Source organism: Canis aureus, chromosome 29, assembly GCF_053574225.1.
Source record: "Canis aureus isolate CA01 chromosome 29, VMU_Caureus_v.1.0, whole genome shotgun sequence".
Classification (NCBI taxonomy): Eukaryota; Metazoa; Chordata; class Mammalia; order Carnivora; family Canidae; genus Canis; species Canis aureus.
This window is the reverse complement of record NC_135639.1, coordinates 31,876,433-31,904,364: the sequence shown is the minus strand read 5'-3', so window position 1 is coordinate 31,904,364 and position 27,932 is coordinate 31,876,433. Positions and strand designations below refer to the sequence as shown.

Below are 27,932 nucleotides of genomic sequence, written 5' to 3'. Positions count from 1 at the left end.
AGGGGAAAATGAATGTGACCATAAAACTGTAATTCCATGGATTTTTGTTGGCAGCTTGTATAACTAATTCTTGTTTCAGAGTCATGTAGAAAAGTTGAGTATCTAATCACTTTAAAGAGAATGATTCCTGAAAAAATGAATAACATTCTGAAAGAACATCATGTTTTGTGGAATTACCTCTCTATGTGGCTATCTCTTCTTGGACCATGTACCCAATTGCATGGAGCAATCACATTTTCTCATAACATGGGAGTGAGCCAAGCATCTCTTCTGTGCTCAGAAAGAGGTTTTTACCTTGGGTTTAAGACAACTCTGTCTCCCCTCTACAATGGAGAGAATATAGTTCAGAATAATGGCCTAATTTACAATAATTAACTTTACAAATTGATGTCTTTTAAAACAAAGTTATCTTGTGTATATGCAGATGATCCCTTTTTTATCTTTAGCCAGTTGACAGATGCAGTTTGTAAGCTAGTTGAACAACACAGAAAGTTAAAGCCTCAGAGGAAAGAAAGGAAAAAGGTAGCAGCACAAACCATCTGTGATGGAGATATTAAGATTCTTGTCAGAATACTGCGGGCTTATAATATTCCTACCAGGAACATAGCAGTAAATAGGTAAGACACTGTGCACCAATTTTTACAGTTGTAAAAGCTCTATTGATTTTAATTTTAATTTTTTTGCAAAAAACTCTGTCTTAAATGTAAACATTTAAAATAAATAAATAGGAAATTCTATCTTATGTGTGAAATTTTGCACTTGGTTAATGCTCCATATTACAGAAACGGAATGAAAGTTGAAATCTTCATTTGGATAGTCGTACTGTCGTTGCTATGTATGAAAAGTTTTCAGAAGTTTGAGATGAGCACAGTAACTTAATCATGTGTATTTTGGGGTGCCAAATGTCAAATAAATGCCTTTTGCCCATGTTCCCTATCGTGAGAATTTGTGACCTTACTGTTGCCACCTGCACTGTTCTCTGCCACTGGCCCCTCTCAGTACTGCAAAAGGAACACAGAAGAGAGTAGGCTCTGTTTTGGATTTGTTATTTTAGTTGACCTCTGCAAAAATCATATCTTATCCAACTCTTCTGCAGGCACTCAATGGGTTTTATTTTCATTTCTTGAGCAGAGGATCTATGGGGCCAGAATGGTATCACCATTTAGTGGCCAAATTAAGTCATTATGCGTATTAAATGCTCGTGAATTTAGTGTGTCTTGAATATTGAGTGTCTTATGTATTTTGTCTCATGCATGAATCATATATTATTGATATTTAGAACCCAGGTGTCTCAGGAATATTAAGTATCTCTCTTTATGTGTAACATATATGTGCTTTACTTGTTTATCTTATGTTTACCACATCCCATGAATTCTACATATGAAAAATATTTTTACTAGGTACTAAGAGTTAAAACCTCCTAAGAGTTTTTCCTGTGTTTCATAAGCTACAACCTTATTTATCTAATAGAATTGATGTTCTCAAAACAAATGCACATTCCAAAGGCTAACTTTTGTGCAATAAGAATATCATAAAATCACTACCAGTTTCTATAATCATCAATTTGTAAAAAGAAAGAATATTGTAACACCAAAAATAGGAAGGATATAATCTCAAAGTATCACTTGCCTTATTTTTCTCCTTTGCTGAAGACCAGTGAAAACTTTATCACAGACTGAATCCAATCCATGGTTCAGCATTTAGGAGCCCCTCTTCCAGAGTGGTGATCATCAGATGTTTAGTTCTAACCACCAACAATAAGAAGATCCAAAACAAACTCTGTAAGACCCATGGTAACCGAATTATTTATCACCATGAATTGAGGCAAAAATCTTGCTTATTCCTACCAAAACTAATGTTAAAGTTATTTATTTATTTAAAAATTTTTAAGATTTAAATTCAATTTAGTTAACATATAGTGTTAATATATAACATATATTAGCTTTAGGGGTAGAATTTAGTGATTCATATATAATATATACCAGTTCTTCTTTATCCATTTATCTGTTGATGAACATCTGGGCTTTCCAAATTTTGGCTATTGTGGATATTGCTAATATAAACGGGTGCATGTACCCCTTCAAATCACTATATTTTTATCCCTTGGATAAATACCTGTAGTGCAATTGCTGGATTATAGGGTAGTTCTATTTTTAACTTTTTGAGGAACTCCATACTGTTTTCCAGAATGGCTGCACCAGTTTGTATTCTGGTCAACAGTCTAAGAAGGCTCCCCTTTCTCTGCATCCTTGCTTTACTGATTCAATTTCTTTGCTGGTTATGGGTCTGTTCAAGTTTTCTATCTCTTCGTATTTCAGTTTTGGTAGTTTATATGCTTCTAGGTATTTGCACATTTCTTCCAGATCACCTAATTCCTTGCTCATAATATTCTCTTATAATTATTTGCATTTCTTTGTGTTGGCTGTGATCTCTCCTCTTGCATTCATGATTTTATTTATTTGGGTCTTTTTTCTTTTTAATAAGTCTGGCTAAGGGTTTGTTAATCTTGTTAATTCTTTCAAAGAACAAATTCCTAGTTTTGTTGATTTGTTCTACTGTTTTTTTTAATTTTTATATCATTGATTTCTGCTCTAATCTTTATTATTTCTCTTATCCTGCCGGATTTAGGCTTTATTTGCTGTTCTTTTTCCAGATCCTTTAGGTGTAAAGTTAGGCTGTATATTTGAGATGTTTCTTGCTTCTTGAGGAAGGCTTGTATTGCTGTATACTTTTCTCTTAGGCCCATCTTTGCTACATCTGAAAGGTTTTGAACTGTTGTGTTTTCATTTTCCTATGTTTCCATGTATTTTTAAATTTTTTCTTTAATTTCCTGGTTGACCCGTTCATTCTTTGGTAGGATAGTTCTTTAACCTCCATGTACTGTGGTTCTTCCAAATTTTTTCTTGTGGTTGACTTTGTTTCATATCATTTGGTCTGAAAATATGCATGGTATGATCTTAATCTTTTTGTACCAGTTGAGTTCTTATTTGTGACCCAGTATGTGATCTATTCTGGAAAATGTTCTATGTCCACTTGAAAAGAATATGTATTCTGCTGCTTTAGGATGGAATACTCTGAATATATGTGGTAGGTCCATCTGGTCCAGTGTGTCATTCAAAGCCCTTGTTTCCTTGTTTATTTTCTGCTTAGATGATCTGTTCGTTGCTGTGAATGCGATGTTAAAATCGCCTATGATTATTGTATTATTATCAGTGCGTTTCTTTAAGCTTGTTATTGATTTATATATTTAGCTGCTCCAGTGTTAGAGACGTAAGTATTTACATTTGTTGGATCTTCTTGCTGGATAGATCCCTTTATTATGATACAGTGTCCTTCCTCATCCCTTATTACAGTCTTTGGTTTAAAATCTAGTTTGTCTGATACAAGGATGGCTACTCTAGCTTTCTTTTGATTTCTATTAGCATGATAAATGGTTCTCCATACCCTCACTTTGAATCTGGAGGTTTGGGGTCTAAAATGAGTCTCTTGAAAGAAGCATATTGATGGGTCTTGTTTTTTTTTTTTTTTTATCCATTCTGATACCCTATGTCTTTTGATTAGGGCATATAGTCCGTTGACATTCAGAGTAATTATTGGAAGATATGAATTTAGTACCACTGTATTACCTGTAAAGTCGCTGTTCCTGTAGATTCTCTCTGTTCCTTTTTGGTCTTTGTTGCTTTTGGTCTCTCTTTCCTACTCAAAAGGTCCCCTTTAATGTTTCTTGCAGGGCTGATTTGGTGTTCATGAATTCCTTTAGTTTTGTTTGTCTTGGAAATTATCTCTCCTTCCCTTCTGAATGAGACAGTCTTGATGGATAAAGTATTCTTGGCTGCATATTTTCCCATTTATCACATTGAATATATCATCCCAGTCCTTTCTGGCCTTCCAGGTTTCTGTGGACAGGTCTGCTGCCAGTCTTATGTGTCGACCCTTATAGGTTAAGGACTTCTTGTTCTAAACTGCTTTCAGAATTTTCTCTTCATCTTTGCAATTTGCAAATTTCACTATAATATGTTATGGTGTTGACCTGTTTTTGTTGATTTTGAGAGGAGTTCTTTGTGCCTCTTGGACTTGAATGCCTGTTGTCTTCCCCAGAGTAGGGAAGTTTTCAGCTATAATTTGTTCAAATAAACCTTCAGTCTATAATATGGATATTATTTCACTTTACGGAATTGCTGAGTTCCCTAAATCTATCTTCATGATCTAATAGCTTTCTTTCCCTCTTCATTTTAGCTTCATTATTTTCCATAATTTTATCTTCTGTATTAACTGATTTTCTCTTCTGTTTCATTCATCCTCATTTTTATGGCCTCCACTTGGGCCTGCAGCTCAGTTACAGCATTTTAAATTTCAGCCTGGCTAGATTTTAGTTCCTTTATCTCTACAGTGAGGGATTATCTAGTGTCTTCTATGCTTTTTTCAAGCTCAGCTAGTATCTTTATAAATGTTTTAAATTCTATTTTAGACGTCTTAGTTATATCTATATTGATTAAATCCCTGGCTGGGAGTACTACTTTCTGTTCTTTCTTTTGGGGTGAATTTGTCCATCTCATCATTTTGTCCAGAAAAGAAAAAAAGAAAAAAAAGAAAAAACAACAACAATAGCAGCAGCAGCAACAACAACAAAACAACAATTAAAAACTAGATCTTGAATTTGTTTTGGTCTGCTTATGAAAAGAAACTAGATCCCAAGAAGAAAGAAAGAAAGAAAGAAAGAAAGAAAGAAAGAAAGAAAGAAAGAAAGAAAGAAAAAGAAAGAAAGAAAGAAAAAGAAAGAAAGAAAGAAAGAAAGAGAAAGAGAAATGAAACAAAAAATAAAAAATATTAAGTGTATGTAAAAATTTTAAAATAATTGAAAAAATAAGAAGCTACCTGAAAAAAAAAAAACTAAAAAGCTAAAGAATAAAAGTACAAAGGATGCTAGATACTGTTTTGCCCTAGGGCTGAAGCTTTGCAACTCTCTATGATCAGTAAACTTGGTGGGAGTGAGTTGTTTGTGCTGGTCTTCTGCAGGAGGGACCTGCAGCCCTGATTCTCAGGTTGATTTGACCCAGTGAAAATACGCTTTGAGGGTACAGAGAGGCAAGACTTGATGTAAGCGGCTCTGGACTCCACTATCTGGCACTGTTTTTGCTCCCTGAGGGCTCTCAGCATTGAGATGGGTGGGATGAATATGGCAGTGCTTTCCTCACTAGCCCTGGAGCTGAAAATATGTGCCCCCTACTCTTCAGTGAGTCCTCACATAAGAGCAGTCAATCACACTTGTCTCCCCAGTTTCCATCAGAACTCTGCCCTGCCTGGCTGAGTTTCAAAATTCCAAATTTTAGGGACTCCCATGGCATGGTCCAATGCTGTTACTCCCAAGGAGTGTCTCACCTCACTTCTGCCTTTTGCTGGACCCATTCCAGGAAAGTGGTTGCATGACCATGCAGTGGTTCTCAGTTTATGGCAACACAAAGCAGAAAGATGGCACTTAGACTCGCTGTTCTCAGCCAGGTTCCATGCTCCCATGCCTGGGAACAGTGCATCGCCTAGGTGCCACCTGTTCTTGCATCCCAGGGATTCCTCAGAACACAATGCCACATCTGAGATCCTGCCCCACTTTGCCAACTGAGCACCTTTAAACCAGGCAGGGCCCCTGCTGTAGCAGACTTCTAAAACTTTGATTTTGCCTCTGTTGCTTATGATACTTTGCAGTACCCTCCTTAAGCAGGCTCCCTTCCCACCACGATACCCTCAGCTATATCACACCAGAATCAAGCCTCCATACCTCCTACCTTCCAAAAGGTGATAGCTTTTTTACTTGTAGACTTGCAGTATTTGTTTTCTCAGAACTCTGATTGATTTCTTCAGTGTTCAGAATGATTTGATAACTATCTAGTTGTATTTGAGGTATGAGACAAACTTAGGGTCCCCCCACTCCTCTGCCATCTTAATTCCTACTGTCTGTTAAAGTTATTTAACATGTATATCTCTATATTGTTTTTCGTGAAGAGTCTTGGATCTACCTACTTATTTGAAATCATCAATATCTTGCCTCAGACATAAAGAAACAATCAAATCTGTAGAATCAGATGAGATCTTAAATGAGGTAAGTTTTAAACACTTCTGTAAAATGTAATTTTGATTATGTTTGCTCTGGATAGCAACTGGCTCATAATTGGTCTCTCCATCTCTAGAGTCTTAAGCTTCCAGTTGATTTTCTAGAACACAATGAAGGTACTCTGTATAAGATGTAATCCTAACTGATTCATTCCCTGATCCCCTGCTCTCAAGGCCTATAAAATAAAGTACAAGCTTCTTTAGAATGACTACAAAAATCTATCATCTGACCCTTACCTACCAGTCAACCACGTCTCTCTCCTCCCCAAGACATTATCATCATACCACTACTTCTAGAAGGCCTCTTTACCTTTCCTTTGCCTGGAATGGCCTCCACATAGCTCCATATTATTGGCCTCATAAAACTTACTATTTAGTGTTTCAAAGCTCAAGGTCCAGCAATGTTTTCTCTATGAAGTTCTCCTTGTCTTTACCTTAGAAAATTAATCATTGGTTCTCCTGAGTAACTATTATACCTTAAATATATTTCTTTTATTTTTCACATTTGATTGAAATTGTTTACCTGTTTATTTTTCTGATAGACTATAAAGTCCTTAAGGGTAAGTTCCATTTATCTTTCAATCCTAGAAAAGTATCTGATATTGAATAGGACCAATAAATGTTTATTAAATGAATGAATGAAAAATGGCTGTTTGACAATCTAGAAAAAGTAAGCCATCCAGTGGTCAGCCAGTATTCAAGTAATTTCCTAGCCTTCTACCTTTCATTAACTATATAAAATAGTGCAAAAAGCTAGTCAATGTTTATTATTTGTTTCAGGATACTGTACAACCTTTTGTGGAAGTTTCCTTTCAACACACTGTATACCAAACCAGTACTGCAAGTGGATCTCATCCATGCTGGAATGAAGAAATTAAAGTAGATTTTATGTAGGTTGGAATCTATTTTTACCTCAGCTTCTAAAAAAAGAGCAGTAACAAAATTGCTTTCTTCAGCCATTTGTTGAAAATAATCATTGAGATAGGCTTTATTGTTTAATCTTACAAATTATGAAATATCTCTTACATAGGTATTGATATATATCAATATACATATTGATATATATATAATGTATATGCAAATGTAAGTTCTGAGGAAAAATAATAATATGAATACTTGGGTGTATCTACCAACCAGCTTAAAAAATTGAATATTACCATTACCTTTCAAGGCTAGTACCTAGTTGTTACTAAGCCAGTTCCTAATTGTATCCCCTTCTTTCTCCCTAGAGGTAACAAATAATTTGTGTTTAACATTCCCTCTCTTTATGATTTTATATTATAAATATTTGTCCCTAACTATGTGTTATTCATTTATGGATGTTTCAACTTTATATAAATTGAATCATCTTTTGCAATCTTGTTTATTTACTCTTAATTATTTTGAGAGATTCATCTATATTCATACTCATAACTTTCTCCTGTCCTTCCTCTCTTCTTTTTTCTTTCCTACTTTCATACCTTTTCTCGCCTCTTCCTCTTTTCTTTCCTTCTTTTATTTTCACTTATGTATAGTATTCTACTGGACTAAAATGCCATAATTTTTATACATTTCCCTGTTGATGTACATTTGGCTTGTTTTAATCTTTTGCTATTGCAAATAATGTTGCTTGGAACATTCTTATACTTGTCTTCTGGAGCATACATGCAAGAGTTTCTTTTTAAGACAGTAGCTCTCAGGCAGCCCGGGTGGCTCAGCAGTTTAGTACTGCCTTCAGCCCAGGGTGTGATACTGGAGACCTGGGATCGAGTCCCATGTCAGGCTCCCTGCATGGAGCCTGCTTCTCCCTCTGCCTGAGTCTCTGCCTCTTTCTTTCTCTGTGTCTCTCATGAATAAATAAATAAAATCTTTAAAAAAAAAAAAGACATGAGCTCTCAAACTTTTCTGTGCATTAGAATCACCTGTATGGCTTCTTAAAACATTGCTGGGCCCTCCTTCATAATTTCTAATTCAGTAGGTCTGGGGTAGGTCTTGATGATTCCACTTCTCACAAGTTCCCCGGTGTTACTGATACTACTTAGTCATGGGGATACTTTAAGAACCTCTGCTCTAGGATATATGTCCAGGAGTAAAATTGCTAAGTTGTAACTGAATTCAGCTTTAACTTTATTAGATAATACCAAACTGTTCTAGTGGCTGTATCAATATACAATCCCAACCTAACATATATTGTGCCATATCTTCAATAATATTTTGTATTTTTAAAATTATTATTTCTAATATAACAGATCTAAAATGATATTCTCATTGTGGTTTAATTTGCCTTCCCTCATTTCTAACTAGACTGTTTGTTTTTTCCCATTTAAAAAAATTGATAGACTACTTTTTGAGCAGTTTTAGTAAAATTGAGGTAAAATTGAGTATAAAGTACAGAGAGTTCTCATGTACACATTTACCACAATACACAAACATAAAACCTCACGCAGCCTTAGTGTGGTACGTTTGTTACAATCTGTGAACCAGTGTTGATGCATCATTATCAACCATTACTTTGGAGTTCACTCTCATGTTGTGCATTTTATGGGTTTTGACAAATGTATAATGACATGTACCCACTACTATAATATCATCCAGCATAGTTTTACTGACCTAAACATATTCTCCACTTCATCTATTTATCCCTTTATCCTTACCCTGGGGCCTCTAGAAACCACTGATGTTTTTACTGAGTCCATAGTTTTCTCTTTCCAGAATGTCGTTGCATTAATCATGGTTCTCCAGAGGAACGATCAATAGCGTGTGTGTGTCTACATGTATCTTTGTGTCTTTGTCTTTCTTCCTCTCTCACCCTTTATAATATGGATGGACCTTACCTAATCAATTGAAAGTTTAGTGGAAAAAAGACTTACCTCTTCCTGGGAAGACGTGAACAGCAAGTCTTCTCTGGGCCTCCAGCCTGCTGGTGTACCCTGCAGATTTTGGACTTAGCTACCTCACACTCATGTGAGCCAGTACTACAGAGGGTAATTTGCTTTACTCAGGCTTACTCAATTTTTTTTTTTTTAACTTGGAAAGAACACTTAACATGAGATCTTCCTTATTAACAAATTTTAAAATGTGCAGTATATTATTGTTGGCTATAGGTACAGTGTTGTACAGCAGACCTCTAGAGCTTATTTTTTTAAAGATTTTACTTATTTATTCATGAGAGACACAGAGAGAGAGAGAGAGGCAGAGACACAGGCAGAGTGAGAAGCAGGTTCCATGCAGTAAGCCCGATGTGGGACTTGAACCTGGGACTCTAGGATCACGCCCTGGGCCGAAGGCAGGCACTAAACTGCTGAGCCACCCAGGGATCCTCTCTCTAGAGCTTATTCATCTTGCTTAACTGAAACTTTATGCCTGTTGATGAGAAACTCCCCATTTCCCTTCTCCCAGCCCCTGGCAACCAACATTCCACTTAGTAATTTTATGAATTTGACTATTTTATATATCTTATATAAGTAGAATTATGGGGCAGCCTGGGTGGCTAAGTGGTTTAGCACGCCTTCAGCCCAGGGCCTGATCCTGGAGACCCGGGATCGAGTCCCACATCGGGCTCCCCGCATGGAACCTGCTTCTTCCTCTGCCTGTGTCTGTGTCTCTCTCTGTGTGTGTCTCTCATGAATAAATAAATAAAATCTTTTTTAAAAAACAGTGGAATTATGCAGTATTTGTCTTTCTGTGGCGGGTTTATTGAGTTTTTTCACTTAGCATAATATCCCCAAGGCTCATCTGTGTTGTCACATATTGCCAAATTTTCTTATTTCTTAAGAGTAAATAGTATTTATTTCATTGTATATGTATACCACATTATCCTCATCTGTCAACATTTAGGATGTTTCCATCTTGACTATTGTGAATAGTGTTACAATGAACATCAGAATGCTAACATCTCTTTGAGATCCTCATTCAATTCTTTTGGATAGATTCTGAGAAATGAGATCAGATGGCAAATCTATTTTTAATTTTTTGAGGAACCTCCATACTGTTTTCCATAACAACTTCACTACTTTGCATCCCTACCAACACAGTGCAAGGATTCCAGTTTTCTACATCTTTACTAATACTTTTCATCTTTTGTTTTTTTGGTAATAGTCATTCTGAGAGGTGTGAGATGGTACCTCACTGTTGTTTTGATTTCCCTTTCCCTGATTATTAGTGAGCATTTTATTATTAGTTAGCAATTACTGAGAATTTTTTTTTATTTTATTAAATAATCTCTACACCCAATGTGAGGCTCGAACTTACAACCCCAAGATCAAAAGTCATGTGCTTTAGTCACTGAGCCAGCCAGGTGCTCTAAGCATTTTTTCATATATGTGTCAGTCATTGTAGATCTTCTTTGGAAAATGTCTATTCAAGTTTCAACATAGTTTAAAAATTGGATTATTAACTTTTTTTATTATTGAATTGTATGAGTTCCTCATATGTTTTAGTCATCAATCCTTTATGATATATATGGTTTGCAAGTATTTTCTCCCATTCCCTAGGTTGCCTTTTCACACTGTTGATTGTTTGCTGTGCAAAAGATTTATATTTTAATATAATTTCACTTTACTTTTGCTTTTGTTGCCCATGCATTGGTGTCATATCCGTGTAATGAGATCATTGCCACAACCTGTGCCATGAAGTTTGTTCCTTGTGTTTTCTTCTAGAAGCTTTACAGTTTCAGGTCTTCACTTACATTTTAAGTCTTAAATCCATTTTGTCTTTTTTAAAAATTTTATTTATTTTATTTTTTAAAAAATTTATCTACCCATTTGAGAGAGAGAATGAGAGAGAGCACAAGCAGGGGGAACTGCAGAGGGAAAGGGAGAAGCAAACTTCCTGCTCAGCAGGAAGCCTGATGGGAGGGCTTTATCCCAGGACCCCAGGACCATGACAGGAGCTAAAGGCAGATGTTTAACTGACTGAGCCACCCAAGTGCCCAGTCTTTAATCCATTTTGAATTGATTTTTGTCTATAGTGTAAAATAAGAATTGATTTGATTATTTTTGCATGTTGATAGTTTTACCAACATCATTTGTTGAAGAGACTATTCCTTCCACATTGTATACTTTAAAAAATTTTTTTTAAATAGTTTATTTATTTATTTGAAAGAGAGAAGAGAGTGAGCATGGGTGGGGGGAGGGGCAGAAGGAGAGGGAGAAGTAGACTCCTCACTGAACAGGGAGCCTGACCTGTGGCTTGTCCCAGGGATCATGACCTGAACCCAAGGCAGACACTCAACCAACTGAGCCACCCAGGCACCTCTACATTGTATGTATATATTTTTAAAGATTTTATTTATTTACTCATGAGAGACACACAGAGAGAGAGAGAAGTAGAGACACGGGCAGAGGGAAAATCAGGCTCTGGGACTCAATCCCGGGACTCCAGGATCATGCCCTGGGCCGAAGGCAGGTGCTAAATTACTGAGCCACCCAGGGATCCCCATACATTGTATATTCTTGACATCCTTGTCAAAGACCAGTTGACCTGATGGAGATGCAGGGATTTATATCTGGGATCTGTATTCTGTACCATTGGTGTATATGTCAATTATGCCAGTAACATCCTTTTGATTCCTGTAGCTTTGTAGTGTATTTTGAAATCAGTAAATTGGATGCCTCCAGGTTTGTTCTTTCTCAAGATTTATATGTGACACTAAAGTTGTATAAATAAAATTTGGTTATTGGAATTAAAGTACATTGATCAAGACAAATATGAAACGTAGAACTTAAAATTGTTCTCTAAACTCAATTAGCCATTTTCAGTTATCACTTCCTAAGTATCTTTAGCTCTCAGTGGCGTGAAGGAATATAAAGAACTGTCAACCACATCCATTATCAAAGTATTTTCTCTTGTCCTGGTGCCCTTTCCCCCTTCTGCCAATCTTGTTCAGCCATCTCAAGTTCTGTAGATCATGTGGTTCCTATTTGCATTATTCTTTGATGGTGTCACTGTATTAAATAAATGGATTTAGGAGAACACAAAATAGTCAATAAGATAAATTTAAATTAAATAAGATTAAATTTTACTCTTTAGTGAAATAAAGAGAAGGAGGCTGTAGAGTATTTGAATTCTCGTAGTTATAGCAGCAAGATAAGCCAAAAACAGGTTTAGAGTATAACCAAGTTGATTAGAGGGTCAGCTAAGGCACAACGATTCAGTTAACATTTTTTGTTCCCTGAGATACAAGAGCTCTTTTCCCTTCTCCACATGACATTTTAGTGAATAAAATCCACATGCAAATGGGATAGAGAGTAATGATAAATAAATAGTATATAGTAATTAGGCTTGTGATCTCTACTTTGGACAAGAAATTATGGTGAAATTTGAATAAGGCTTTCATAGAATACAAAATGCAAGACAATGCAGGACTTAAGAGATTTAAAGGACATACTAAGTTGACACACTCAAAAATGTCTGGATGATGATAGTTCATTTCTCCTGCTCACATAGTGTTGTAAGTATCCATTGCCTCCTCTCTCCTGTCAAGCTTTTGCCACATGAAAGGGATCTCTTGAGCAGGACAGGGAAGTCAGCTTATCACTTAAAAATATAAGGAAACTTCAATATAAAATTGTTCTCTAATCTCAGCTAACATTTTTCAGTTGTCACTGGCTGTGTGTCTCAAAAGTTACAAACTGTTGGAGATCCTTTGAAATGGTGGTTGCTTCCTTAGCAACAATCTTCAATAAATAATATCAGTGGCAGTTGGTACACTGAAAGAGCCTGGCCTTTAGAATCAGCCAGAATTGCGTTCACATACAAGCTCTGTCATTTGCTGATGGCTTTACTTTTTTTTTTTTTAAGATTTTATTTATTTATTCATGATAAACAGAGAGAGAGAGGCAGAGATACAGGCAGAGGGAGAAGCAGGCTCCATGCAGGAGCCTGATGTGGGACTCGATCCCAGGTCTCCAGCATCACGCCCTGGGCCAAAGGCAGGCACCAAACCACTGAGCCACTCAGGGATCCCCCTGATGGCTTTACTTTTAAGCAAGTTATTTAACTTCTCTGACTTGTTAGAAGTTTGATCAAGGTTCAAGGTTCCACACACAAGCTGGAGCTAAGAGTGGAGGAAAAAGCTGGAGCTAAGAGTGGAGGAAACTTCTAGGTTTGTGGTATATTACACTATCCTTTGTCAAGTACGTCAAGTAAGCCATCAGCAGACAGCTTGCAAAATGCATTCTACTATCCCAATTTCTAGTTGGAGAAAATGGATGTGGGAAAAAGAATAAGTTCTGTGGTTAAACAGTCGTATCTCTTAGCTGAGAACAAAAGAGCAATTTAAATATATATGGGAAATAGAAGAATGTAGTAGAATTTAAGGTATTTGGAATATCTTGATACACCATACTTTGGATAATTTGTTAGCAATGGATGTCTGTAGTGAAAGTCTTTCTGCTTGACATTTAAACATTTTATTTTTCATGCAAAATACTTTGAGATATGTTACAAAGCACATGATTTTTTTTAAGATTTTATTTACTTATTAATGAGACACACACACACACACACACACACACACACACACAGAGGCAGAGACATAGGCCGAGGGAGGACCAGGCTCCTCGCAGGGAGCCCAGTGTGGGACTTGATCCCAGGACCCCAGGATCATGCCCTGAGCCAAAGGCAGACGCTCAACCATTGAGCCATCCAGGCATCCTGCACATGCTGGTTTTATTGAAAGATAACAGTCATCTGCAAAACACATAGCTTTTTCTTAGTTTACCCTTTATAAAAGAAAAGATCACAGGTAATTTTATGGTTCCTTATGAAAAATGCTCTTATAAAATAAGTTAAGCATTTACATATGTTTCTCTTATTTACAGCTCACCAGGACATGATTATAGCTTCTCAAGCTTATCTAAATTAAAAGATAATATATATATCAACATTTTTGATGAAATGATTATTGAAAAACATGAGGTAAATTAGAATAATTATAATAATCAATGTTGAACTGATTCTAAAGTCAAACTGAATGAAATCTAGTACCAGATTTGTAAATTTGCTTTTAGATGCAATGTCTATTTCCAACATTATAAAAAAGGATTTGGGGTAACTTGAAATAAAATCAGACATATGGCAAGTCAGTTAAAAAATAATAGAGATCGTAAACCACATAGAAGAGGAGGAGTAAATATACCAAGAATTTGGGAGAAGTAGGTTTCTGCAATTGAAACTAACACTTAAATGTGAGCTTCCTGGTACCAAAATAAATGAAACGAAACAAAAATTGGTTATATAGTTCTCATTTTCTGATCAAAGAAAATACACAACTTCCTTAGAAGACACCAAATTATTCTTAGGACTAAAACCCAGTTCTACTCAATCAAATTTTAAAAATTACTGAATGTCTTCCTCATAGATAAGCAAAAGCTCCTAACAACACTAAGTGCAAGCTCTCAAATAAATATTAGCTTCCTTTCTACTAAAGTTGGCACCAGAAGTATAAAGATGCCTATCCATTATGTCTCCTCTTTTGGGACTCTGAATTTTTGTTTTTGTTTGTTTTTTAAATTGGAGTTATATTTGCCAACATATAGCATAACACACAGTGCTATCCCGTCAAGTGCCCCCCTCAGTGCCCATCACCCAGTCACCCCAACCCCCTGCCCACCTCCCCTTCCACTACCTCTTGTTCATTTCCCAGAGTTAGGTATTTCATGTTTTGCCACCCTCACTGATATTTTCACTCCTTTCCCCTTTATTCCCTTTCACTATTTTTTATATTCCCTGTATGAGTGAAACCATATAATGTTTGTCCTTCTCCAATTGACTTACTTACTCAGCATAATACCCTCCAGTTCCATCCATGTCAAAGCAAATGGTGGGTATTTGTCGTTTCTAATGGCTGAGTAATATTCCATTGTATACATAAACCACATCTTCTTTATCCATTCATCTTTCGATGGACAGCGAGGCTCCTTCCACAGTTTGGCTATTGTGAACATTGCTGCTAAAACCTTGGGGTGCAGGTGTCCCAGTGTTTCACTGCATCTGTATCTTTGGGGTAAACACCAGCAGGGCAATTGCTGGATCATAGGGAAGTCTATTATTAACTCTTTGAGGAACCTCCACACGGTTTTTCAAGGGCTGTACCAGTTCACATTCCCACCAACAGTGCAAGAGGCTTCCCCTATCTCTGCATCCTCTCCAACATTTGTTTCCTGTCTTGTTAATTTTCCCCATTCTCACTGGTGTGAGGTGGTATCTCATTGTGGTTTTGATTTTTATTTCCCTGGTGGCCAGTGATGCAGAGCATTTTCTAATGTGCTTGTTGGCCATGTCTATGTCTTCCTCTGTGACATTTCTGTTCATGTCATTTTCCCATTTCATGATTGGATTGTTTGTTTCTTTGCTGTTGAGTTTAATAAGTTCCTGATAGATCTTGGATACTAGCCCTTTATCTGATGAGTCATTTGCAAATATCTTCTCCCATTCTATAGGTTGTCCTTTAGTTTTGTTGACTGTTTCTCTTGCTGTGCAGAAGCTTTTTATCTTGATGAAGTCCCAATAATTCATTTTTGCTTTAGTTTCTCTTGCCTTCATGGATGTATCTTGCAAGAAGTTGCTGTGGCCAAGTTCAAAAAGGGTGTTGCCTGTGTTCTCCTCTAGGATTTTGATGGAATCTTGTCTCACGTTTAGATCTTTCATCCATTTTGAGATTATCTTTGTGTATGGTGTAAGAGAATGGTCTAGTTTCATTCTTCTGCATGTGGATGTCCAATTTTCCCAGCACCATTTATTGAAGAGACTGTCTTTTTTCCAGTGGATAGTCTTTCCTGCTTTGTCAAATATTAGTTGACCATAAAGTTGAGGGTCCACTTCTGGATTCTCTATTCTGTTCCATTGATCTATGTGTCTACTGTCTTGATGACCACAGCTTTGTAGTACAACCTGAAATCTGGCATAGTGATGCCCCCAGCTATGGTTTTCTTTTTCAATATTCCCCTGGCTATTCGGGGTCTTAGCTGATTCCACACAAATCTTAAGATGATTTGTTCCAACTCTCTGAAGAAAGTTCATGGCATTTTGATAGGGATTGCATTAAATGTGTAAATTGCCCTGGGTAGCATTGACATTTTCACAATATTAATTCTTCCAATCCATGAGCATGGAATATTTTTCCATCTCTTTGTGTCTTCCTCAATTTCTTTCAGAAATGTTCTGTAGTTTTTAGGGTACAGATCCTTTACCTCTTTGGTTAGGTTTATTCCTAGGTATCTTATGCTTTTGGGTGCAATTGTAAATGGGATTGACTCCTTAATTTCTCTTTCTTCAGTCTCATTGTTAGCGTATAGAAATGCCACTGACTTCCAGACATTGATTTTGTATCCTGCCACACTGCCGAATTGCTATATGAGTTTGGCAATCTTCGGGTGGAGTCTTTTGGGTTTTCTAAGTACAGTATCATGTCATCTGCAAAGAGGGAGAGTTTGACTTCTTCTTTGTCAATTTGAATGCCTTTTATTTCTTTTTGTTGCCTGATTGCTGAAGCTAGGATTTCTAGTACTATGTTGAGTAACAGTGGTGAGAGTGGACATCTTTTTCTTGTTCCTGATCTTAGGGAAAAGGCTCCCAGTGTTTCCCCATTGAGAATATTTGCAGTGGGCTTTTCATAGATGGCTTTTAAGATGGTGAGGAATGTTCCCTCTATCCCTACACTCTGAAGAGTTTTGATCAGGAATGGATGCTGTATTTTGTCAAATGCTTTCTCTGCATCTACTGGGGGGATCATATGGTTCTTGTTTTTTCTCTTGCTGATATAATCAATCACATTGATTGCTTTACGAATGTTGAACCAGCCTTGTATCCCGGGGATAAATCCCACTTGGTCATAGTGAATAATCTTCTTAATGTATTGTTGGATTCTATTAGCTAGTATCTTGTTTAGAACTTTTGCATCTGTGTTCATCAGGGATATTGGTCTATAATTCTCCTTTTTGGTGGGATCTTTGTCTGCTTTTGGAATTAAGGTGATGCTGGCCTCATAGAATGAGTTTGGAAGTATTCCATCCCTTTATATCTTTCGGAACATCTTTAGTAGAATAGGTATGATTTCTTCTTTAAACGTTTGATAGAATTCCCCTGGGAAGCCATCTGGCCCTGGACTTCTGTGTTGTGGGAGGTTTTTGATGACTGCTTCAATTTCCTCCATGGTTATTGGGTTGTTCAGGTTTTCTATTTCTTCCTGTTCCAGTTTTGGTAGTTTGTGGTTTTCCAGAAATGCGTCCATTTCTTCTAGATTGCCTAATTTATCGGCTTATAGCTGCTCATAATATGTTTTTAAAATCGTTTGTATCTCCTTGGAATTGGTTGTGATCTCCTTTTTCATTTGTGATTTTTGAGTCTTTTCTCTTTTGTTTTTAATAAGGCTGGCTAATGGTTTATCTATCTTATTAATTCTTTCATAGAACCAACTCCTGGTTTTGTTGATCTTTCTACAGTACTTCTGGTCTCTCTTTCATTGAAATCTGCTTGAATCTTTATTAAGTCTTCTTCTGCTGGGTGTAGGATCTATTTATTGTTCTTTCTCCAGTTTCTTTAGGTGCAAGGTTGGCTTGTGTGTGAGTTTTTTTCAATTTTTTGAGGGATGCTTCTATTGAGATGTATTTCCCTTAGGACTGCTTTTGCTGTATTCCAAGTATTTTCAACGGTTGTATCTTCATTCTCATTAGTTTCCATTAACCTTTTTAATTCTTCCTTAATTTCCTGGTTGACTCTTTCATCTTTTAGCAGGATGGTCTTTAACCTCTACATGTTTGAATTTCTTCCAAATTTCTTCTTGTGATTGAGTTCAAGTTTCAAAGCATTATGGTATGAAAATATGCAGGGGACAATCCCAATCTTTTGGTATCAGGTAAGACCTGATTTTGACCCGTATGTGGTCTATTCTGGAGAAAGTTCCACATGCTCTTGAGAAGAATTGTATTCAGTTGCGTTTGGATGGAAAGTTCAGGAAATATCTGTGAAATCCATACACTGTGGTCCAGTGTATCATTTAAAGCTCTTGTTTCTTTGGAGATGTTGTGCTTAGAAAATCTGTCATTTGCAGAAAGCACTGTGTTGAAGTCTCCCAGTAGAAGTGTATTATTATCTAAGTATGTCTTTACTTTGGTTATTAATTGATTGATACACTTGTCAGCTCCCACATTAGGGGCATAAATATTCATGACTGTTAGGTCCTCTTGTTGGATAGATCCTTTAAGTATGATATAGTGTCCCTCTTCATCTCTTACTACAGTCTTTGGGATATACTTTAATTTATGTGATATGAGGATGGGTACCCCTGCCTTCTTTTGAGGACCATTTGAATAGTAAATGGTTCTCCAACCTTTTATTTTCAGGCTGTAGGTGTCTAAAATGAGCCTCTTGTAGACAGCAAATAGATGGGTCTTGTTTTTTTATCCAGTCTGAAACCCTGTGTCTTTTGATGGCATCATTAAGCCCATTCACACTCACAGTTACTATTGAAAGATACAAATTTAGTGTCATCATAATACCTATTCAGTCACCGTTCTAGTGGCTTATTTCTTTGGGCTTCCTCTTTCTTTTACAGAGTACCCCTTAATATTTCTTGCAGAGCTGGTTTTGTGGTCACATATGCTTTCAGTTTCTGCTTATCTTGGAAGCTCTTTATCTCTCCTTCTATCTGAATGAGAGCCTTGCTGGATAGAGTATGTATTCTTGGCTGCATGTTCTTCTCATGTAGGACCCTGAATATATCCTGGAGCCCTTTCTGGCCTGCCAGGTCTCTTTGGAGAGGTATGCTGTTAAACTAATATTTCTTCCCATGTAAGTTAGGGATCTCTTGTCTCTTGCTGCTTTAAGGATCTTCTCTTTATCTTTGGAATTTGAAAGAGTGGGGGGAGAGGCCTGCAGTGCTGATTCTCAGGTATGTGCACAGCTCGGTGGGAGCTGTTTATCCTGTGAGGTCCCTGTTCCCTGGAGGCCCCGCTCCATCACAGGAACAGAGTGACACCAAGAGGCGCAGCCACACTGGCAGCGGCCAGCTCTCCAGCCCTGGAGTCAGCTCCCGCAGTAACTACTGCAGTCTCCCAGTCTGCACTGGCCTCGATCTCTGGGGTGGGGGGCGCTGACCTGCACAGCTGGGGGCACCCAGCGGCAGCGGCATCCTCGCTGTTTGTGCTCTCCCCGCCTCTGCCTCTCCCAGTGAGGGGGGTGGGGGGGCGCGCAGGATCTTGGGCTGTGTCCCCTGGCACCCTGGGATCCAGCGCCTGTGCTGCTGGAATCGCGCTCCCGGGGCGCAGCCCCCTCCGCCCGGAGCCACCACCCAAGCTGCTACCGGGGCCCCACCGGGCGCTCCAGGCCTTTACCGAGCTCGGCCTCTGCTGTGCGGCAGGCTCTCCCCAGGGAGCCCCTCCTCTGTTAGTGCCCCCGGAACCTGGAGGCCCCCCTGACCCCTGCGGTTCTGCCCGGTTTCCCTGCTGAGCACTTTTCCATCCGGGAAGAATCCGGTATGGATTTTTAAAGTTCCTGCTTCTCCGGGGCTGTGCTTTCCTGTCCTGGAGGCTCTCACAGCCCGGCTTTAGCCTGGTTCCTCGCGGGAGGGGGGCGGGGGGCTCCCCAACTTGATTCGTTTTTATTTTATTTATTTTTCCTTCTTCCTACCTTGTTAGAAGTGCAAACTCTTCTCTCTGTAGCATTCCAGCTGTTCTCTCTCTAAATCTCAGGTCGAATTCGTAGGATTAGAGGATGATTTGAAAGTTAACTAGGTAAGTTGGTGGGGACAGGTGACTTGGGGACTCTACTCCTCTGCCATTTTGCCCGCCCTCTCCTGGGACTCTGATTAAATGCCCTAATAGAAATGCTCTCCAAATCCTATGGCAAATGCTGCTGAAAGAGCAATTAATTCTATCTGGAGGGATTGGGGATAAGAGGGAGAGAAGTTGAACTAGACCCTTCAACTATTGTTCAAGAATGAGCCTTCTCAAAGAAACATAATGTCAGTGTCTTCCAGTGCAGTTTTCCAGGAGATGCAGACACACATTCTTATTAAAACATTTTCTATCAATTCTACATAAAGGTTGGAGATAGAAATATTGAACAGTAATTTGGTGATGGCCATTCTCCAAAGAGTTTAATTGAGTAGTTTCTGATTATCTAAACTGTTAATGGTTAGAATTTGGGAAACCCAAAACAGTGCCTAACAGACTTTCTCCTGCAAAAGTGAATTATCTGAATGATCAATTTGACCAGAATCGAATAGTAGTTAATTAATAGTTCAATTCTTATAAGTGCTTTGTGTTGTTAGTGAATGAAATCTGTAGGCTTCAGGTATCAGACATCTGTGACAACATTGGTATGCTCTTTAGGAAAGGAAAAGTGTCTGACATGTATTCTTGCTTTCCTCTCATGCAATGGTTTACAAGGTAACTATAGGCCCAAACATTCCATTTTCTCATAAAAGACCAGATCTAGGCTGAGCCTCAAGTTGATCACCCAGTTGAAAGAAGATTTTGGTTTATCATCAGTCACTATTCTTTAGAAAACAGTTTCTTCCCATGCCTCAATCTTCCTCTTTTCTCTGCATTTCTTTCTTCTTCCTGCTGTCAACTATTTCTTACTTCCTGTGGGTCTCTCCTTCATTAGTTAACTTGTTAGCAAGAAGCTGAGGACTTGGAAGTCTCACAGACATGTGGCCTAATTTTAGCACGGGGGATGAAAAAGCTGGGCTGAGATGAATTTGAATCACTGTCTCTCTCATAGTAGTAGGAATATTTTAAGACCATGAATTTATCTCTAAAATATCTTAGGCCAGATTTTTTATATTAGGTTATTTTTATTTTGTGTTATTTTCTATATATTTTTATACATTTATATCTTTCTTGATCTACTAGTTATCTAATACTGTGTTTTTATATTTTCAAATGTTTAAGTGACTCCAGTATAAATTTTTGATATGATTTTTAAAAAATATTTTATTTATTTATTCATGAGAGACACACAGAGAGAGGCAGAGACATAAGCAGAGGGAGAAGCAGGCTCCCCACAGGGATCTTGATATGGGACTCTATCCCAGGACCATAGGATCATGCCCTAAGCCGAAGGTAGATGCTCAACCACTGAGCCACTCAGGCGTCCCTAAAGTTTTTTATTTTAAATTCTAGTTTTATTTTAATTCTAGTTTTATTGGATTATAGCCAAATTTTGTGATTTTTAATAATTGGTACTATGATTTTTGAAAAACATAACTCTTTAAAACATGTTATTTTTAAAGTTTAATTTTATGCTTTTTCTAGAGTTTACAAGCCACTCCAGACAAATTTAGATTATTCAGATGCAAGAAATTCAACCCTATATTTCCTAACTGAATTTGTATTGGCAAAATTATTCTGGCAAATATTTTGCTTTCTATCCAAGGGGAAATAAATAGTAGAGACAAAAGACTAAAAAGGAAAAAAAAGTCAGCACTTCAGATCATGAAACCACATATTGCTAGTATCACCCCGGAAGCCTCTTTTGTGCTCTCCCCCAAGTTACTTCCTCCCCACGAGTAACTATCCTAGCTTTTTTTTTTTTTAATAATAAATTTATTTTTTATTGGTGTTCAATTTACCAACATACAGAATAACACACTATCCTAGCTTCTAACACCATGGTTTAGGTATTACTTATTTTTGAACTTTGTATGATTGAAATCTCATACAGTTTGCGTCCATCTGTGAATGACTTAGTTTTCTCTACCTTGTGTTTGTGGGAATCATCTGAAATGCTGCTCATAGTTGTATAGTATGTTTTTGTAGGAATATACAACAACTTTTTAATGCATTCTACAACTGATAATTTGCTTCTTTCTAGTTGTCAGCTCTTATATTTAACACTAATATCATTGGACTTGGGGAAATGAATCTATTCATTTCTGTTGGAAATATACTTAAGAGTGAAATTGCTAGCTCAGATTGTGCATATGCTCAGCTTTAGTAGTATAATACCAGTTTCCAAAATGGTTGTGTCAGTTCATACTTCCACCACCAGTTTATGAGAGCTCTGACTGATCCATGTCCTTGTTACCTAGCATTGTCTGATATTTTCATTTCAAACATACTGATCAAAGTAATCATATCACCTTATGGTTTTAAGTTGCATTTTAATGATAACTTATGAAATTGAGCACCATTTTCTACATTTATTGGCCATTTTGATATTCTCTTTTGTGAAAGATATGTTCAAGTATTTTGCCTATTTTTTCACTGATTTTTAACAGTGTATAATCTGGATATGAGTACTTTGTCAGATATACATTCTATAAGTGTTTTTCCCATGCTGGCTTGTCTTTTTTGACTTTTAAATGTGTCTTTCTATGAACAGAAAATCTTGATTTAATATAGTGCAATGCAGTGGTGGTGCTTTTTTGGTCCTTTTTAAAAATATTGTCCACTTAAGGTCATGAAGATATTATCCTGAGGTTGCTTCTAAAACCCGAATCATTTTACCTTTTTCACATTTAGATCTAAAATCCAACTGATTGATTTTTATGTGTCTGTGAGATAGAGGTCAAGATTACTTTTTTCCCGTAAAGATATTCATTCAGTTGACCCAACACCATTTATGGAAAGGAACGTACCCTCCCCCATTGCACGACAAAGTCACCCTTTGTTGTAAATCTGGTGACTGTATAAATGTGGATTTATTTCTGGACCCTCTATTATGTTCTATTGGTCTATTACCTATCCTTACATTGATACCACACTCTTTTCATTACCAAAGCTTTGTGATAGAAACCTGTTTTTCAGCTTTATTTTTCTTCTTCGAGATTGCTTTGGCTAGGAGTGCCAAGTGACTCAGTAGTTAAGGTCTTTCTTTGCTCAGCTCATGATTCCAGGTCATGATCCTGGGATTGAGCCATGCACTGAGCCCTACATGGGGCTTCCAGCTCAGCAAGGAGCCTGCTTCTTCCTCTGCCCCCTTCCTTGCTCATGCTCTTTCTCGCTTTCAGATAATAAATAAATTAATAAAAATTTTTAAAAAGACTGTTTGGCTACTCTTAGCCATTTGTATTTCTATATAAATATTAATATATGTACTATATATAACATATATAGTATGTACTATATATGTACTATATAGCATATATATCATATATATATTATATTATATGTATATATATATATGTAAGCTGGAGAACCAGAAAAGCAAGTGCTGTAATTCAGTTTGAGTACAAAAGTCTAAGGATGGAGAGACTGCTGGTGTAATCCCCAGAATCCAAAACACTTGAGAACTGGGAGCTCTGATGTCCGAGAGAAAGAGATGTCTGAGAGAAAGAGAAAGAGAATTTGCCTTTCCTCCACCTTTTTGTTCTATTCAGGCCCTCAAAAGATTGGATGATTTCTGCCCACATTGATAAGGGCTGATTTTTACTCAGTCTACTGATTCAAGTGCTAATCTCTTCAGGAATACCCTCACGTACACACCCAGGAAACATGTTTTACCATCTCTGGGCATCCCTTAGCTCATTCAAGTTGACATGTAAAATTAACTATCACAATTTCCTTTTCCTAATTTACACCACAATGGGGCCTAAGCACGCCTAGAATCTATCATACTATTCTAAACAGACCAAAATGGTTAATTTCTCTTTGTACACAGATGGATGGTTTAATTTAACAGGATGGCCTATTGTTTACTTCTTTAATGATAGGTCCTGGAAGTGAAAGGCAAGCTCTAGCCAAGGCTAACATGGGGACAGGAAAGAAAGGAAATCACACCAATCTTGCAAATCTGAAATTCCTGTGATAAAACGTGATTAGGATCTTGGGAAAAATAAAATCTGTCAACTAGCATAAGGAACAACATATCAAGCAGTCTATCATTGCAATCACTTCTCAATAGAGAAAACTTTCTTAGAAACTCACTGGGCTCAGAAGATTGGTTGGTAAATCAGAGAAAACTGAATTGCATGGTCTTAAGGGCTTACGTTGAGGTAGCCTTGGGGATCACCTGTTTCCAGGAGATATGCCATGCACTTAGATTACTTAGCTGTGTCAGAAAACCTGCTTCTTTTTGACCACATTATATCAACCATTAAACTTATACCGAGTCTATTTTTCTCATTAATCTAGCATCCATGATGCTATTCTCCTCTTTGAAAGTGTCCTCATCATTTCAACATATTTTCACTACCATTTAACATCTTAAAATGTTGTTAATGGTGATGATGTCTTTGGGGTTGAATTAAGATAATTTTTTTCTCTGTATTCTGTAGTGTATTTTCAAAGTTTGCTGCATAGAGCATATCTACTGCAATCATGTAAATAGCTGTCCATAGGCCATAAACTCCATAATAGGTCATTATTTTGATTTAAATAGTCAATTATCTTTTAAAGAAATTAAAAAGAGAGAAAAAATGTTTTCTGTTTACTCTTTGGTTTCTTTATTTAAAAAAATGATTTTTATACTTGTAAATTGGTGAAATTATTCATCACATAGTATGAAGTACATAATAGAAAAATTATTCATATTAATAGGATCCTTATTTCAAGAGCTGCAGTAGTCATTCACATATAAGGAAGAATTGGCTCGGATCCATTGTCTTCCCTTTCTCTGCTCTTCTGCAACAATCTGAGGTAATAGAAAATGATTATTTGCTAATTATTCTCAGTTTTCACCTCTGGCTAATAGAAACTTACTGTTTGTTTATCTTTGAATTAGATTCTGTGATTGACATGTTGGTAGGTCAGTTAAAGTGATCTTGTGTTTGAGTGCCACTGAGATGTTGGAGTGTTTAAATGTTTACCTGTATCAAGAGACACCCACAAATTTATTTCTTACATCTTTAGAGTGTTCATTGATAAAGAATGACCTAGCCTTAGGTCATTTTTTTTTTTTTTTGCATAGCCTTAGGTCTTAAAGCAACATTTATATTTATATTTGCATATAATAGTTTTTAAGGACTAGAGTCACAAATGTTCTTTAATTAACAATAGATGATTAATAATGTTGCTTTGTGACCATGGGTTCCAGGAATTTCAGCTCCTCAGTGTTGTTTATTGGTAATGAGACAAATAATTAGCACCAGTCTCTGTCATATTCCAACAAGATTCTCCTGTTGAATTATGTAGCACAAATATGCCTTCGTGACCAGCAAAATATAAAAGCCCCATCTTAGACTCCATTTTGGGTTTTGTTACTCACAGAGCTATGCCAGACACAGAAGTTTCAGAAATGAATTTTCTACCTCAAGGAGCTCACTGTCTGTAGAAGAAAGCTAATACTTGAGTACAACCTGATAATGCTTTAGTGCCTTTGATAGGGGCATGAGATAGATACTACGAGAACATACGGTAGGGAGTACCTTATTCTTACTAGCTTGGAGGATGTGGGGGGTATACAGAGGAGTCAGGGCTGAGTAAGATGGGTATGAGGAGGAGAATGAATGGTCAGTACAGAAGAGATAATTTTTTAATCAATTCCTTAAAGACGATTTGCCAAACAAAAGAGGGCATTTGACTCAGAAGGAATTATTTTGCATTCAGCTATTTGCCACAGAATATCTGACAGTGATTCAAGCAGTCTATTTATCTCACTTAAAAAGAAGTCTAGACAACAGTGCAGCAGCTCAAGAACATCATTACAGGCAGCTCAGGTGGCTCAGCGTTTTAGCATCGCCTTTAGCCCAGGGCCTGATCCTGGAAACCCGGGATTGAGTCCCACATCAGGCTCCCTGCATGGAGCCTGCTTTTCCCTCTGCCTCTCTCTCTCTCTCTCTCTCTCTCTGTCATGAATAAATAAATAAAATATTTTTTAAAAAAGAACATCATTACATCACATAAATATCGTGTATCTTTCATCCTCATAATTGCAAATTGTTTAATGCACCTCCAGCCTCATATTCATGTTGTAGACAAGAGCAGGGTGAAGCAAGAAGGGGCAGTGCCTGTATCAGGAAAATAGACACTTTCTCAGAAAACCCTGGTGGACTTCTTACGTTTATGTGACTTGGCCACCATGTGCCTGTTATGTTGCTACCTAAAATTGTTGGTGAGAAAGGACAAAATGGATATTAGGGAGGAGAGGAGAAATGTCTGCATAATGTGCCATCAAGAGGGATGTCATGGAGGAGCATGTTTCAAGTACAAGGGCTGCAAATAAAGAGCAATAGAAATTTAAGTTGTTGGAGGTACAGGGCTTCCTACATCTATAAATTTCTGGATATCTCTCACTCTCAGGCCAGACTCTAGGATAGATAGTTGAGAATGTGAACTTCAAAAGTAGACAGACCTCATTAGCTGTCTGAGTTTGCATAGATTACTTAAATTCTGTGAGCCTCAGTTTCCTTATCTGCAAAATGGAGATAACTCTATCGACTTCATTGAAAGATATGATCTATATCAAGCACTTGGCACAGTGCCTTGACCATAGTAAGTGCTCAATAACTATTAGCTATTACTATTAGTTATTATTATTGTAAATCAGCTCCTACCTTCACACACACATTCAAGAATAGCCAGGGAAATATTAAAAAAGAAAACCATAGCTGGGGGCATCACTATGCCAGATTTCAGGTTGTACTACAAAGCTGTGGTCATCAGGACAGTGTGGTACTGCCACAACAACAGACACAGAGATCAATGGAACAGAATAGAGAACCCAGAAGTGGACCCTGACCTTTATGGTCAACTAATATTCGACAAAGCAGGAAAGACTATCCCCACTGGAAAAAGACAGTCTCTTCAATAAATGGTGCTGGGAAAATTGGACATCCACGTGCAGAAGAATGAAACTAGACCATTTTCTTACACCAGACACAAAGATAAACTGAAAATGGATGAAAGATCTAAACGTGAGACAAGGTTCCATCAAAATCCTAGAGGAGAACACAGGCAACACCCTTTTTGAACTTGGCCACAGTAACTTCTTGCAAGATACATCCATGAAGGCAAGAGAAACAAAAGCAAAAATGAACTATTGGGACTTCATCAGGATAAGAAGCTTTTGCACAGCAAAAGATACAGTCAACAAAACTAAAAGACAACCTACAGAATGGGAGAAGATATTTGCAAATGACGTATCAGATAAAGGGCTAGTATCCAAGATCTATCAGGAACTTATTAAACTCAACAGTAAAGAAACAAACAATCCAATCATGAAATGGGCAAAAGACATGAAGAGAAACCTCACAGAGGAAGACATAGACATGGCCAACAAGCACATGAGAAAATGCTCCACATCACTTGCCATCAGGGAAATACAAATCAAAACCACAATGAGATACCACCTCACACTAGTGAGAATGGGGAAAATTAACAAGGCTGGAAACCACATATGTTGGAGAGGATGTGGAGAAAGGGGAACCCTCTTGCACTGTTGGTGGGAATGTGAACTGGTGCAGCCACTGCGGAAAACTGTGTGGAGGTTCCTCAAAGAGTTAAAAATAGACCTGCCCTACGACCCAGCAATTGCACTGTTGGGGATTTACCCCAAAGATACAGATGCAATGAGATGCCGGGACACCTGCACCCCGATGTTTGTAGCAGCAATGTCCACAATAGCCAAACTGTGGAAGGAGCCTCGGTGTCCATCGAAAGATGAATGGATAAAGAAGATGTGGTCTATGTATACAATGGAATATTATTCAGCCATTAGAAATGACAAATACCCACCATTTGCTTCAACGTGGATGGAACTGGAGGGTATTATGCTGAGTGAAATAAATCAATCGGAGAAGGACAAACATTATATGGTCTCATTCGTTTGGGGAATATAAAAAATAGTGAAAGGGAATAAAGGGGAAAGGAGAAAAATGAGTGGGAAATATCAGAGAGGGAGACAGAACATGAGAGACTCCTAACTCTGGGAAACAAACTAGGGGTGGTGGAAGGGGAGATGGG

At 37.4% G+C, this 27,932-nt stretch overlaps 1 protein-coding gene across 49 annotated transcripts in view; it reads left to right on the top strand.

Moving 5' to 3' along the window:
- The window catches only part of CC2D2B (coiled-coil and C2 domain containing 2B), a 110,433-nt gene that overhangs the window by 61,027 nt on the left and 21,474 nt on the right, over positions 1 to 27,932 (top strand). For 39 of the 49 annotated variants that reach the window (XR_013368164.1, XR_013368165.1, XM_077878195.1 and 36 more), the window contains 5 exons: positions 447 to 617; positions 5,998 to 6,094; positions 6,886 to 6,995; positions 13,908 to 14,004; positions 24,570 to 24,668. Coding sequence is in view for 43 of the 49 variants with exons in the window: in XM_077878195.1 (XP_077734321.1) it covers positions 447 to 617; positions 5,998 to 6,094; positions 6,886 to 6,995; positions 13,908 to 14,004; positions 24,570 to 24,668 (574 nt within the window). In the remaining 6 variants the exon portion in view is untranslated. Of the gene's footprint in view, positions 1 to 446; positions 618 to 5,997; positions 6,095 to 6,885; positions 6,996 to 13,907; positions 14,005 to 24,569; positions 24,669 to 27,932 lie in introns of those variants that run through there. The other 10 variants (XM_077878219.1, XM_077878230.1, XM_077878233.1 and 7 more) reach the window with 6 other exon arrangements.